The sequence below is a fragment of the Oryctolagus cuniculus genome, chromosome 12 (genome assembly GCF_051225735.1).
Source record: "Oryctolagus cuniculus isolate XC-2025 breed Fujian yellow rabbit chromosome 12, ASM5122573v1, whole genome shotgun sequence".
NCBI lineage: Eukaryota > Metazoa > Chordata > Mammalia > Lagomorpha > Leporidae > Oryctolagus > Oryctolagus cuniculus.
In genome coordinates, this window is record NC_142878.1 from 79,948,072 (window position 1) to 79,962,604 (window position 14,533).

Sequence of the window (14,533 nt, forward strand, 5' to 3'; positions counted from 1 at the left end):
AAAGAGGCTACATGCTTATTTTCTTGGAGCATTCACTATATTGGGAAAAGATAAATGGTAAACATACCCCTGTAAGATGGTATTTGTGCAGAGACCTAAAGAAAATTAACAGATCATTCCAACATCTAAGAGGAAGCATTTTATGAAGAGGAAAGCAGAAGTGGGTAGGCCCTGAGGAGGGAGTGTTCTTGGTGTGTTTTAACAAAAGTGGAGCCCATGTGGTTGAAATAGAATGATTCAAGAGAAAGACTAGTAAGTAGATGAGGTCAGAGAGTAAGAGGCAGAATCTGTAGAACATTGTAGACCACTGGATATAATTCTGAGATGGGAAGCCATTGGTAGATTTTTGAGCATGGGATCGACATGATTTGTTTTTAAAAGGCTACTTATAGAGAATATAGGCAGTAGGGAGGTAAAAGAAGGGAGATGATTTAGGAGATTATTGGAATAATTCAGGTTAGAGAGTTTTATCATAGATTTTGGAAATGTTTGTAAAGTAAATCTAATGAGATTGTACCATTAACAGACTGAGAAGGGAAATTTTTTGTTCAAGACTCACCCAGTGGGAGCCCACACTGTGGCCACACCTGCAGTGCCAGCATCCCACATGGGCTGCTGCATTTCCGATCCAGCTCCTAGCCACTGTGCATGGGAAAGCAGTGGAAGATGGCCCAAATCCTTGGGCCCCTGCATCCAGGTGAAAGACCCTGAAGAAGCTCCAGGTTCCTCGCTTCAGACCAGCCCAGCTCCGTCCATTGTGGCCATTTGGGGAGTAAAACAGCAGATGGAAGACCTCTCTGCCTCTGCCTCTTCGTAACTCTGCCTTTCAAATAAACAAATAACTCTTAAAAAAATAAAATAAAATTATGCAGCCAGAATTGAAGAGCCCCCTTTAAAAATATTAATTAATTATAACAAAATGGTGTGTAGGTGCAGAGCTTTGTTAATTACACTGGAGAAGAGTATTACAGTTGCTTCTCAGGTGCAGTGGCAAGGCTCTTCCTTGTTTCTGAAAATTTGACTGCTAATTTATGGGAAATTTAGAGACAGTGTTAGAGTTTTTATCAGGGTTGGAATGTCTTCAGATGAAACAAATCCTCAAGATACCGGATCACTGAGCAGTGCCCACTAGACAGTTACCAAGTTGACTTCTAGGAACTTAGTAGTTTCAATTTGCTGGCCATTAGGCATTTTCTATTTTACTTAAAGAGATAAGACTTGACATTTCTTTTTAGTCCTGTACTCTTAAAAATAAAATCACTGGGTTTTCTTGTTTAGTTTTGTCTTTATATGTCATTTATATCAGAGGGAAATGACAACAATAATTTGCAAAATCTCTTTGAAAATTATTTTCAAAAGTAGTCATTTTCATAATGAAGTTAACCATGTCCTCATAACCTTATTTTGTTTCACTCTGATACTAAAGGATTGGAGTGGAACATCTTGTAAACTGTTGTTCCAAAGGCAAACAAGAATTGTGATTGAATTTTAAAGGTGACTTTAGAAAGTGATTTTTTTCTTATCTTTTATCAGACTCACTTTGTTACATGGTTTTTTTTTTGTTGTTGTTGTTTTAAATGAAGACTGTTCTGTTTGACATTTCATTGCACAGGATTCTCCGTAGTTTATAAGTGGGAAGAAGAAAAACTGTTTGTTATTAAGGATGAAGTTGCATTCTTAAGTTCCCCTTGCAATTTTAATATTTTCCCAGCTTTTCCCTTTTATTTTTTTATTTTATTTTTTTTTTTGACAGGCAGAGTGGACAGTGAGAGAGAGAGAGACAGAGAGAAAGGTCTTCCTTTGCCGTTGGTTCACCCTCCAATGGCCACCACGGCCAGCGCGCTGCGACCGGTGCACCGCGCTGATCCGATGGCAGGAGCCAGGAGCCAGGTGCTTTTCCTGGTCTCCCATGGGGTGCAGGGCCCAAGCACCTGGGCCATCCTCCACTGCACTCCCGGGCCACAGCAGAGGGCTGGCCTGGAAGAGGGGCAACCGGGACAGAATCCGGCGCCCCGACCGGGACTAGAACCCGGTGTGCCGGCGCCGCTAGGCGGAGGATTAGCCTAGTGAGCCGCGGCGCCGGCCCCTTTTATTTTTTCATTAATATACGGCATAATGGCAAGGAATTTGTTACTGTATTCTGATTGATCCTATTTCATAGTGAATTTCTGGAAAAGTACATTGGTAGATTTATTTCATGAGTATCAAATATCTGACGAATAATAAAAAGTGTTGGTTTTTGGTTATTAAATGTGTATTAACTTAAAATCGATTGAAACCTTTGAGTTTTATATAAAGGAATATCATTACAAATAAAATTGAATAAAGAAACTATTGAAGATAACTATTGAAGTTATCTGATGTAGTTATCTCTAATCAGATTTATTTCATCAACTCATTTATTGAATCCCCCCTATAGCAGATGGCAATCCTACAAAGCATATTATCTTTCACTTATTTATGACAGGACTGGGATTTGATATTTCTGAAACACTTTTTACCATTTTTACTTGCTGTAATGAAAACCTTCATTTCAGTTCTACTAAAGTAGAGGAGTAGTTTACAGAAGGAGATGTGTATGCAGTCCCCTATAGTCTTCCTCCTAACTTTGTACATATCCTTTGCCAAAGGGAGACTGTTACATATGATAGCCAAGCAGTATGTTTTCTTAATGCGTTTGACTCTTGGATATCCTAATACTTTGTTTCCTTTATTCTTTCTATCTTTTCCATTATTCCTTTTATTATTACTATTTCAGATCCTGACTCTCTACTGCTCCCTGAGGATTTTTTTCCCTATTCCAGTCCCACTTCTTTAGGTTAGTCTTAGTTCAGAGTATCAAGGTCCTTTGGTGATAGGTGATAGGCGATGGGTGATAGGTACTAGTACTACCAAGTGAGAAGAGAAGAAACTGATCTTTATGTCAGAAGCTTTGCTTCTGATTCTCCCAGGCACATGTTGTTGAACCTTAACCAAATCTTACTGATACCTTATGAACTGAATTTGTAGTGTTAATGATCTTTGTTTGCAGGCTTTTTATGAGCAAATAACAGTTTAGGACTTAGAAAAGTCATTTCCTTAATAAAAAGTTAGTTTCCAGTTTTTATTAGTGAATAAAAACCTAGAGAAACCTGTAGGACTCAGTTTCTTAAGTAGGTTTCTTACACAGCAAGAAGGGGGAAAGGTATGGTAGAAGCTGTGAGGTAATATTTTTTTTTTTACTGACTCCAGAAAGAGAGTACTCTTAATCAAAAACAAGTGGTATTGGCAGTAGACAGAAACAGATAGACTAATACCAGGTAGTGGATGTGGCTGAGAAATTCGCTCCTCTCAGAGTCTTGTTCTCTCATATGTTGAAAATGCAATTTCTACCTTTTATTCATTCCTCTTCAAGGTCTCAACCTATTAGGCAACTGCCTGTGTATATAGTAATTTATGGTTTACTTTTAGTTACTTTTCCTATTAAATGTCTTTATTAAAAAAGATGGAAAATTGCTTTCATTAAATTTACAAACTATTATTTTAGATATGGAGTCTAATATTTAATATTTTTTCTTTACTGGAAAGTATTAAATAAACACAGCCTGCTTTTTAATACAAGACACATTGAAAGTATGTATTAGATTTTGTTATAATTGCTTCCATTCAGAAAAGCAAGTACTAAAGGATTCTGTATATAAAAGATATAAAAGATTAAGGATTGTGTAAAGCTCTAATATTAGTTAAAATAATAATTACCTCTTTTAATCTTGTTGAATAGAAATAGAATACTTTATTGGAAACTCAAGACTCTAAATGTTTCTACCATTTAATTGTGGCTAAACTTTCTCTTTTTCATCTACCATTTTAATCTTCACATCAGGGACCTGGCTTCTCTAAAATTGTTGAATTGATATACATAACTAGTAATGGGGATGAAAGAAAGTATATGGGGAAAGATAATTGAGATATATCTCAGCAGAAATGTTTTCCCCTTATCACTCTATTGCAACTGTGGTGTGTTTTCTTCTGGATAGTTTTTCAGATTTTGATCGATTTCTATCATATCTATATTGAGTAGTTTATCTTCTGAATGTAATTTCTTTTTCTTCTCCTACCCTTGTTCTTAGGGCTGAAGCCTTGGAAAGTTTATTATTCCTGTCATATTTCTCTGTTTGTAGCACCATTGTCTTCAGCAGAAAAGAGTCATTGATGCTAAGAGATGACTCTTCGCTTTGTCAGTGCCAGCCACGACCTTTTACTCAGTCTGGATATGTGAACAATAAACCTACGGAGCTCTAACTTCAAAGCCTAGTTAGACTGTTGTCCTTCTGTAACATCCTTTGAGCCCTCCTGCCAGTGTCCAGTGTGAGTTGTATCTAGTACTCTTTAGCTGGTATCTCAGTCATCTAGTTACCAGTTTATTGAATTAATCATTGCTTTTCTCTTGTTTTACATATAGAATTACAGTCACTTGATGAAAATGGAGTATATAGTTTCACAGATTTGCATGTCTCTTAAATTTTGCTTGAGACATTATCTGTAACGAACATATGTATGTGTTTAACACAGCAGACTCATATTTATTAATCATTTGATATAAGAAAATTTAGTCATAAAAAGAATAAACTAGTCTGATTATTTTCATTAGGATAGGCTTCATCAAAATAAGTTTCCATTATATGTTCAGTGAAAATGGATTTCTTGCATAAACTTTTTTTTTTTTTTTTTTTTTTTGGACAGGCAGAGTGGACAGTGAGAGAGAGAGAGAAACAGAGAGGAAGGTCTTCCTTTTGCCGTTGGTTTACCCTCCAATGGCCGCCGCGGCCGGCGCATTGCGCTGATCCGAAGCCAGGAGCCAGGTGCTTTTCCTGGTCTCCCATGTGGGTGCAGGGCCCAAGGACTTGGGCCATCCTCCTCCACTGCACTCCCTGGCCATAGCAGAGAGCTAGCTTGGAAGAGGGGCAACCAGGAAAGAATCCGGCGCCCCGACCGGGAGTAGAACCCGGTGTGCCGGCGCCACAAGGCGGAGGATTAGCCTATTGAGCCATGGTGCCGGCCCTTGCATAAACTTTTAATAAAATTAGTTTCATATCTTATTAATGGATTTTGTAGATTAATAGTAGCCTTGTATTAGATTGAGTCTCATAGGAATCCTATCTGTTACTCTGCAGTGTTGATTGCAAGGAAAATGCATGGAAAGCAGCTCATAGGTGACTGTTGGTACTGGAGAGGTATTTATACCTGAATCTCCCTAACTTGTATGATTGTTCTTTTTTTTTTTTTTAAGATTTATTTATTTATTTGAAAGAGTTACACAGAGAAGGGAAGGCAGAGAGAAGGAAAGGCAGAGAGAGAGAGAGAGAGAGAGAGAGGTCTTCCATCCCCTGGTTCACTCCCCAGCTAGCCACAATGGCTGGAGCCATGCCAATGTAAGGTCTCCCACGAAGGTGCAGGGGCCCAAGGACTTGGGCCATCTTCCACTGCTTTCCCAGGCCATAGCAGAGAGCTGGATCGGAAGTGGAGCAACCAGGTCTCGAGCCCATTTGGGATGCCATCACTACAGGCGGCGGCTTTATCTACTATGCCATAGTGCCAGCCCCAGGATTGTTCTTAAATTTGGAACTTTAATAAGAATTTTTGAAACATGTTCCAAACACTGCATTTTTACACACAATCTGTGTTTTCAAAGCTTTTGAGTTCACTTGACGTTATGCCTGGAGTACTGTGTGCAGTTTCTGTAGTAGGTATGTTCATAGAACCTCAATGGATTTTTGAAACTATTGATAGTACTCACTGCTATGTTTTATCCTATACATATATACATATCTATGATAAAGGTTTGGGTATAAATGAGGTAGACTAAGAAGTCAACAGCTATAACAAAATACCTCAATACTCCAAATTTATTTAAAGCTTCTGAGTTACTTATTTCTTGAATTACTTATTTAATTTTTTTGGACTGCAGGTAACTGAAACTGCAGATAAGGGGGAAGACTAAAGGATATCTTTCCTGTGAATTCTTTCTAAAATGTCATTGATAATACTCACTCAAATTAGGAACTGCAGATTCATAAAAAGAATAAATTAGGATCCTAGCAACTGAATCAGAAATTAGTACATTGTACTTTGGAAGCTCATCCTCCCCCTTTCTGTATATTTTTTCATCCATTCATTGAGTAATTCTGATCCTATGAAAGAAGCCTCGGGGGGATTGGTGATAAGGCACAGCAGGTTAAACCACAGCTTGTGACATTGCCATCCCATGTTGGAGCACCCCTTTGATTCATGGCTTCTCTGCTTCTGATCCAGCTCCCTACTGATGAGCCTAAGAAATCAGAGGATGCTGGTCCAACTATTCAGATCTCTACCACCCATGAGGCGGACCTAGGTGGAGTTCTAGGCTCCTGGCTTTTGGCCCACGCAAACCTTGCTGTTGTAAGCCATTTGGGGAGTGAACCAGTATATGAAAGATCTCTTCCTCTCTGTCCTTCCTCTCTGTCACTCTGCCTTTCAAATAAATAAATAAATAAATAAATAATTTTTTAAAAAAATTTTAGGAGACATCTTAAGAAGGGGCTCATATTATGGTGCAGCAGGTTAAGACACTGCCTCCTGTGCCAGGATCCCATATGAGTGCTGGTTCAAATCTTAGCCGTTGCACTTCTGATCTGGCTCCCTGCTGAAGTGCCTGAATAAGCAGAAGGTAACCTCGCCCTCGCCCTCTCCTCTCCCCTTCCCTCTCCCCCTCCCTGTGAATAAGAAATAAAAATATTAATGAATTAGCACAAGTTACTGGAAAGTTTCTGGCATTTATTTATTACATGTGGCATTCAACTCAATCACAGAGAATTTCCAAGGATATTATCAAAGAAAAGAGGTTTTGAACTTAGCAGACTGTTATCATTGAAATATCTACACTTATCCCATGCAACAGCAAACCAAAGAAGTAAGCTGTTTTTTATTTCATCATGGAAAGAATTTCAAGAAGATGCTGGAAAAGTATACCTTCTAGGAGTCAAAGATGAAAGACACTGGTGTCTTCAGAATAGGAGAGAGAGAATTGGCTGAATTAAGTCTTATCCAGCTTTTCCAGATTTTTGTGGAGATTGATAGGAAGGTGAAATATGGAGTCTAGCCTTTAGAAGATGAATTAAGAAGGACATTCAGTTATTTTGTTGGTAATAGTTACTGATTTCTTTCTCACTTTGAGTTTTCCTTTCTAACTTTCATCGGGGTGGATCTACTCATTTAGAATCACACTGTGCATAATTCTAGAGGATTCTGAAGTGTTACCCACAATGTTTCTGGAATAAGTTGTCATATCATTTTTGTTAGTTTTTACACAGCTAATGTTGATTTGAAGATGGTTTAATGGGCTTTTCTTAAGAATATCTAATCACTGCTCTGATAGAACCCAGTTTGACTAAGTCGAATGGTAGTTTGACTTGTTTGCATTTTTAAAGCTTAAGAGCTGTATTCTTCATTTTTTCATGTAAGTGATACTAAACTAGAGAATATTTTGGAAGTTCATATATTCATTGAAATAATAATGGATGAGGACTTAGATGGTGAGATCTAGAGTATGCCCTATTTTGAAATCTCCAAAGAAATACTTTGGTTCTGAATTCCCATAGTATATATGGAGCATTTTATGGGAATTAATAAAAAAGTGCTGAAGGTACTCTGAAGTAACTTACTTTCCATCGGTTATTCAGGCAAAAGTTGATATATCCTAGTTTTATGAAAATGAAAATACCAGTTGCTGAAGTGCACTCTTGCTGTACCATACCAACAAAATTGACCAAAGTATCTTTTTATATTTATATCTTTTACATTCTTCTCTCTTTAGGTATGGATGAACGAGGAGGCACGACATCTTGGGGAACAAGTGGTCAACCAAGCCCCTCATATGATTCATCTAGAGTAAGTTTGCTTATCAATCCTTGATTAAAATTGTAAAGATAAAGTGAAAGAATAAGTATTTTGGTTCACATACAAGCAATATTTTTAAAGATATTAAGATTAACGTATTTTCTTGGAAATAAAGTAGACTACTCAGTACTTTTGTAGTAGATTTAATTCTTAACATATACTGTCATACTTTGGGGATTGATTACAATTGCTATATTTACACAAATACTCTTAGTGTTATTTCTGTACCTGGACTGCTTACAAAACTCTTTACTAAAGTTGTAAGAGTTGTAGTGCTTCACTAGGTGTTCTTCCTAATTATGTAGCCATTTTTCTTTGTACTTTGTTTTTTTGAGAGATGGCAGTGGCTTTCAAAGCACAAACTTTGAGCACCCCCATCCTCCAGCAGTCATTAGCCATTTATATCAGGAACACAGTAGCCCTTTATCTTGGAAGCATATCAGAAGAGACATAACAGATGACATTTCTTGTTTGACAATTAAGAGAAATAGGACTGAGCTGAAGTTCTGGGCTCTGAAAGGTCAAAAGGTTAGAGCCTTTTTCAGCAAAAAAAAAAAAAAAAATTCCAAACATTTTATAAAATGAGACTAGGAGATGGAAAATTAGATCAAAACATTGCAGTGAAATTAAACACTGTGCTTAGGTGAAGTTAACAAATACTTTTCTGAAGGCCAACATTTTAAATGAATAATAGGCTTTTATTTCTGTTAGAATTAATCAAGAGAAGATAGGCATAAAATTTATAGGTACTTAAACATAGTAGCAAATTGACTTAAGAAGTGGAAGGAAAACTGAATACTCTCAGTATATAGATTAGTGTTTTGCATTGAAAAATGCTGAGTTCAAGTACCTTATAAAATGTAGAGTTTTGTTATAGTTGGTTGTAACCTGTTTAATTTATTTAAAATGTTTTGAAAAGAACTGGATAGTCAAATGAAATTCAGAAGCTTGTATAGTACGACTGTTAAACCTGAGATTTTGTGTTTCCCTTTTGGGAATCAGTGACTGAGAAAACTAAATTGGATTTTAAAAGAGCCCTGTGCTGGGTATCTCAAGATTTGTTTTTTACTGTCAGCTCTACATGAATTAGATGTTTAATCTTGTTTACATTATTTTGTCTTGGGGTCATGTCCAAATTTCTTTCCACTTTAAAAGTTCCCAGTTCTTTCAATAATATTTTAAATAGGAGAGGCACATTTCCTGATTATGTTTTAGAAGAGTAGGGAACTCATAATGTGTTGTTTCTTACCATTACTATTATGTCCTGTATACATAACATGCTATTTGTTCACATGCATTCAATGATCCCTTGGTACCTTATATTTACTTCCCTTTCAAGCTATCAGTTTTTTTCAACTTTAGTAGTATATAGGATTTTAGGAGAAAACAACATAATAATATATCTAAAACATGTTATGTAATTAATTATCTTGAAATTAAGTTTGCCTCCAGATATAGAATCCAAAGCATATCTTACTTTTGAGTTTTGTTGTTTGGTCTAAGGTCAAATGTGGAATGCTGCTTTTCAATCTTATTTATTATTATTTTTCAATATGTATTGTCTGTAGTGAGAAGTCAGATTGATTCAATAGTAAGCTAGTTTTCTACTTAAGAAAAATCAGCCTACCACTGAAACACATAATATTCTTGCCTGTCTGTTGAGAGATCAAATAGATTAGAGAGTCAGTGGTACCTTGTTTTATGTTTATTCCCACTGAAATCAGCTCTTTGACTCATCTCCTTTCTTCTATCTTGGTCACAGTCTGAACTTGAGGGTTTATTGAGCCAGTTAAAGAAGTTATGTTTCTTTGTTGTTGTTTACAAAAATCTGGATCCAATTCCAAACTATTTCTCTCCTGTACTCTTCTGCCCAGGCGATATTTATGGTTATTTTTGAAGCTTCCCTCAACACTCCTTTACGGAAGGTTAGCTATTTTTAAGATTTCATGGTTAAACACCATTCACCATCTTGACCATTTTTTCCATAAGCATAGATGGTTAAAATTTTGTTAATAAGAATCTCAGTTGAAGTTCATAAATATTGATATGGCTAAAAACACTGATTTGACATATTAATGAAGTAATGAAGTCAATTTAAACTTTATGAAATTGTAGTTAATTCTGTAGAAATGATGTGAGTGAAATCTGTTTATATATTATATTATATATGTAAATATTACATTTCTGTCATAGAAAATTGCATTAACAATAATTTCATTTTCAGTAACATTACTGAATACAAAAATTTTTAACTTCTTTTAAAATTTGAAAATGCTGCCGGCGCCGCGGCTCACTAGGCTAATCCTCCACCTTGCGGCGCCGGCACACCAGGTTCTAGTCCCGGTCGGGGCGCCGGATTCTGTCCCGGTTGCCCCTCTTCCAGGCCAGCTCTCTGCTGTGGCCAGGGAGTGCAGTGGAGGATGGCCCAAGTGCTTGGGCCCTGCACCCCATGGGAGACCAGGAGAAGCACCTGGCTCCTGGCTTCGGATCAGTGCGGTGCGCCGGCCACAGTGCGCCAGCCACAGCGGCCATTGGAGGGTGAACCAACGGCAAAAGGAAGACCTTTCTCTCTGTCTCTCTCTCTCTCACTGTCCACTCTGCCTGTCAAAAAATAAAAAAAAAAAATTGAAAATGCTTAGTGAGCCATGCAAAAAAGGGTTTTTGAAAACTTGTAAAATGAGTATTTTGGTGGAGTTAAACACGTGCTTTTTACTTACTTGGAGTAAACTATGAGTTGTTCTCTTTCCTTTCTGCCTCCAACTCAAAACTACAAGGGAGAACATTTTCAAAGTAATATAAAATGATATGTGCCACATGAATTCTGTTTATACTGTAAATTACTATATGTGTTAGGTTACACAGAATCATATAGGTTGAAATTATGAAGGGGGCTGGCATTGTAGTGAAGCAGGTAAAGCTGCCACCTGAAATGCTGGCATCTCATATGGGCACCAGTATATGTCCCGGCTGCTTCACTTCCAATCCAGGTTCCTACTAATGGCCCTGGGAAAGCAGTGGAATAAGGCCCAAATGTTTGGACACCTGCCACCATGTGGGAGACCTGGAAGAAGCTTCTGACTGTTGGCTTCGGCCTGACCCAGCCCTGGCTGTTTTGGCCATTAGGGGAGTGAATCAGCAGATGAAAGATCTCTGTCTCTCTCGATCTTTCCCCCGCCCCATAACTCTTGACTTTCAAATAAATAAATCCTTAAAAAGAAAAAAGAAATTACTTAACAGCTTTTCAAGGGAAGTGTTTGCAATGTACATGGTTTGTTAGTAGGTTCTGATGTTTGGTTTGTACCAGTAGGCCTCAGCTATGTTAGAGTGCTGGTGTCTACTTTTCTGACCTCCTGTCCACCTGTGAACAACACAGACATACACATGAACAGATGAAAACAGAATTGTGATGTATGTAGCATTTCCATTTTTAGAAACTTGTGTAAGTGGTGATCAAGATAAAGCACCAGAGAGCAAAGCGAGCAATTAAAACCTCGGGTAGTTTGGACATGGGAAAGAGGTATAGTTAATGAGTTTGTTTCCACCCTCCCTTATTTTTTTTTTTCCCACAGCAAAAAATGGTTTCTACGTATCATATGCACCAGGCATACAGGCCAGACAGTATTGACTGTTCTTGCTTACCACAGTGTTCAAAGTTTATTCTAGCTTCCAACTATTTTTTCCTCATCAGAGGATAATGTTTAGATTCTAGAACTAGGTTGCCTGAGTATGAATCCTAGCTTTGTCCCTTACTCACCTGTGTGATTCCAGACATGTTGATTAAATTCACTATACTTGAGTTTATTCATCTATGAAATGGGGATAGTGGTAACCACTGTATAAGGTTGTTGTAAGCACTAAATGAAACAGTATATGTAAAGTATTTAGATCTGTGAATGATACTTTAAACCTGTATACCTCACAATGTATCCATTCGATCTGTATATAATATCCACACATTTAAATCAATGAATACATCTGCAAATATGTTAGATTTATGTGTAATAAATGAGAATTTTTTACCGACCCAGTCATGCCTAATGTACTTTCCTTTCTTGTAGATTTTTAGAGGACATAAAGAAAATCTATTTCCCTTTTCCTTCAATTATCTGTTTCCTTTTTAGGAAAGTAAAAGTCTATTCTTACCAAACTTTGTTATAAAAATTTTTGTCTCTGTCTTGCACAGGGCTATTTCATAATGTTAGTTCCTAGAAAATATGCATTGTGAGACAGCATTGCATGGATTTCAAGATTTTTTTTTTGCACCAAAAATAAAATTACCTTTTAATTTTGTTTTCCACAAACTTTTTGAAGCCCCCCGGTATAATGCTTTGTACATAATGAGTGCTGTATACATATTTGCTGAATATGATCAAATTGGAGAGAATACTTAGATTTGCTAGAGTAGTTAGGTTTGGAGATTGAGTTGATTTAAGATGATGAAGCTTTAAGTGTAGATGGTGATGGTATTAATGGTAATAAGGCTTTCTTCTGTGCTGACCAGATTTATTGTTTTGAGTGATGATTCTGCTTAGAAAGGGATTGTATTTAAGATTACAGGCTTTAGAAACTTACACTGTGTCATCCTTGGCAAATTAGTTAACCTCTTTGTGCTTCAATTTTCTCATTCCTAAAATTATGACCTTGCAGGGTATTGATGAAATTGAAAGATAATAATAGCAGTGCATTATTTTATTTCATTTATTGATACAATAAATGAAAGTTGTTATTACTATTATTACCACTGTTATCTTCAAATGTCTAAAAATTTACCATGCATTTCCATTGTTATGTTTCCATATATATAAACTCTGTTGCTTATATAGACACTATCAGTGATCAGGAGTTGGCATTTTGTTCATGACCATTTTCAGGTTTATATATAATCTATTGTGGTAGTTATTTTTGGAAAAGAAGCAGTAATCAGGGAGTTTGGTTGCTTTTTTTTTTTAAGAAGTTGCTAAATTTCCACCATCCATAATACAGTTTACAGACTGAAGCAGTCATTTACGTTTTTGCTCTTTCATCTCTCTGAATTTCACAGTATTGTAGACTTTTCAAAACTCAAAGGTATGTCATTACCAAAACATAATATCTAGCTCCCTTATTTCATAATGAGAAAACTGAGACTTGTTTGAAATTTAGCTGGGTTCTGATTTGTGCTATATATTACAAAATATACTTTAAATTTGGCTAGGCTAAATGACTATTTGATAATAGCCTCTGATTTATAACTTAGATATTATGAATCTTAATGATAGTAATTTTTAAGATTATTTCTTTTGTATTTCCCAACTCAGAGAAGACCTGTCTTAAATTTTCTGTCATATACTCAAAGAATGGAAGAAGAAAAAGGTGATTAGAAAGAATATCTTGCAGATGATAAGAGGATGTGGGATATAATTGATTAAAAGAATTGCCTAGCAACTATATGTATTATAAGGTAGAGCACATGGAGTGTAGAATTTGAGAGCTTGAGCATTGGAACTGGCATTGTGGCACAGTGGGGTAAGCCACTTCTTGGGACACTGACATCCCATATTGGAGTGCCAGTTCAAGTTCCAGCTGCTCACTTCTTTTTTTTAAACTTTTATTTAATAAATATAAATTTCGAAAGTACGACGTTTGGATTATAGTGGCTTTTCCCCCATAACCTCCCTCCCACTTGCTGCCATCCCATCTCCCAGTCCCTCTCCCATACCATTCTTTATCAAGATTCATTTTCTCCCCTCCCCTCCCCTCCCCTCCCCTCCTCTCCCCTCCCCTGCCCTCCCCTCCCCTCGACAGGCAGAGTTAGACTGTGAGAGAGAGAGAGACAGAGAGAAAGGTCTTCCTTCCATTGGTTCACCCCCAAATGGCCTCTACAGCCGGTGCACTGCACTGATCTGAAGCCAGGAGCCAGGTGCTTCCTCCTGGTCTCCCATGCGGGTGCAGGGCCCAAGCACTTGGGCCATCTCCACTGCACTCCCAGGCCACAGCAGAGAGCTGGACTGGAAGAGGAGCAACTGGGACAGAATCTGGCGCCCCAACCGGGACTAGAACCCCAGGGTGTCGGCGCCGCAGGCAGAGGATTAGCCTAGTGAGCCTCTGTGCTGGCCCTTCAAGATTCATTTTCAATTATCTTTATATACAGAAGATCAACTTAGTATATAGAAGTAAAGATTTCAACAGTTTAGCTGTTCACTTCTAATAAGGTCCCTGCTAATGTGCCTGGAAAAGCCATGGAAGATGGCCCCACTGCTTAGTCCGTGCCTCCCATGTGGGAAAACTGGATGGAGTTTCAGGCTTCTAGTTTCAGTCTGGCTCAGCCCAAGCTATTGTGGGCATTTGGGGAGTGGACCAATGGATGGAAGCTTTCTTTCTCTGTCTTTTCCCTCTGTCTCTGTCATTGTATCTTTCAAATAGATGAAACAAATCTTGAAAAAAAATTTAACATTAAAATCAGGTTGTCTGGATTCTGTTTCTGGCACTCCTACTTTCTACAAGGAAGTTACTTCTTTTTACCTCCATCTTTTTTTCCTTCTTTATCTCTTTCTATTAATAGAAGTAGAGTACTAATAATTAAGGTCCAGACTTACACCTCTTAGTGGAGAAGCGGAAAGCCGTTTATGTAGTAATGAGT

At 37.4% G+C, this 14,533-nt stretch overlaps 1 protein-coding gene across 26 annotated transcripts in view; it reads left to right on the forward strand.

Annotated features, from left to right (window-relative positions):
- TCF12 (transcription factor 12) overlaps positions 1-14,533 on the forward strand; it is a 402,091-nt gene that overhangs the window by 142,304 nt on the left and 245,254 nt on the right. For all 26 annotated transcript variants that reach the window (XM_051821977.3, XM_051821978.3, XM_051821979.3 and 23 more), the window contains exon 4: positions 7,832-7,905. In XM_051821977.3, the coding sequence (XP_051677937.2) occupies positions 7,832-7,905 (74 nt within the window). The remainder of the gene's footprint in view (positions 1-7,831; positions 7,906-14,533) is intronic.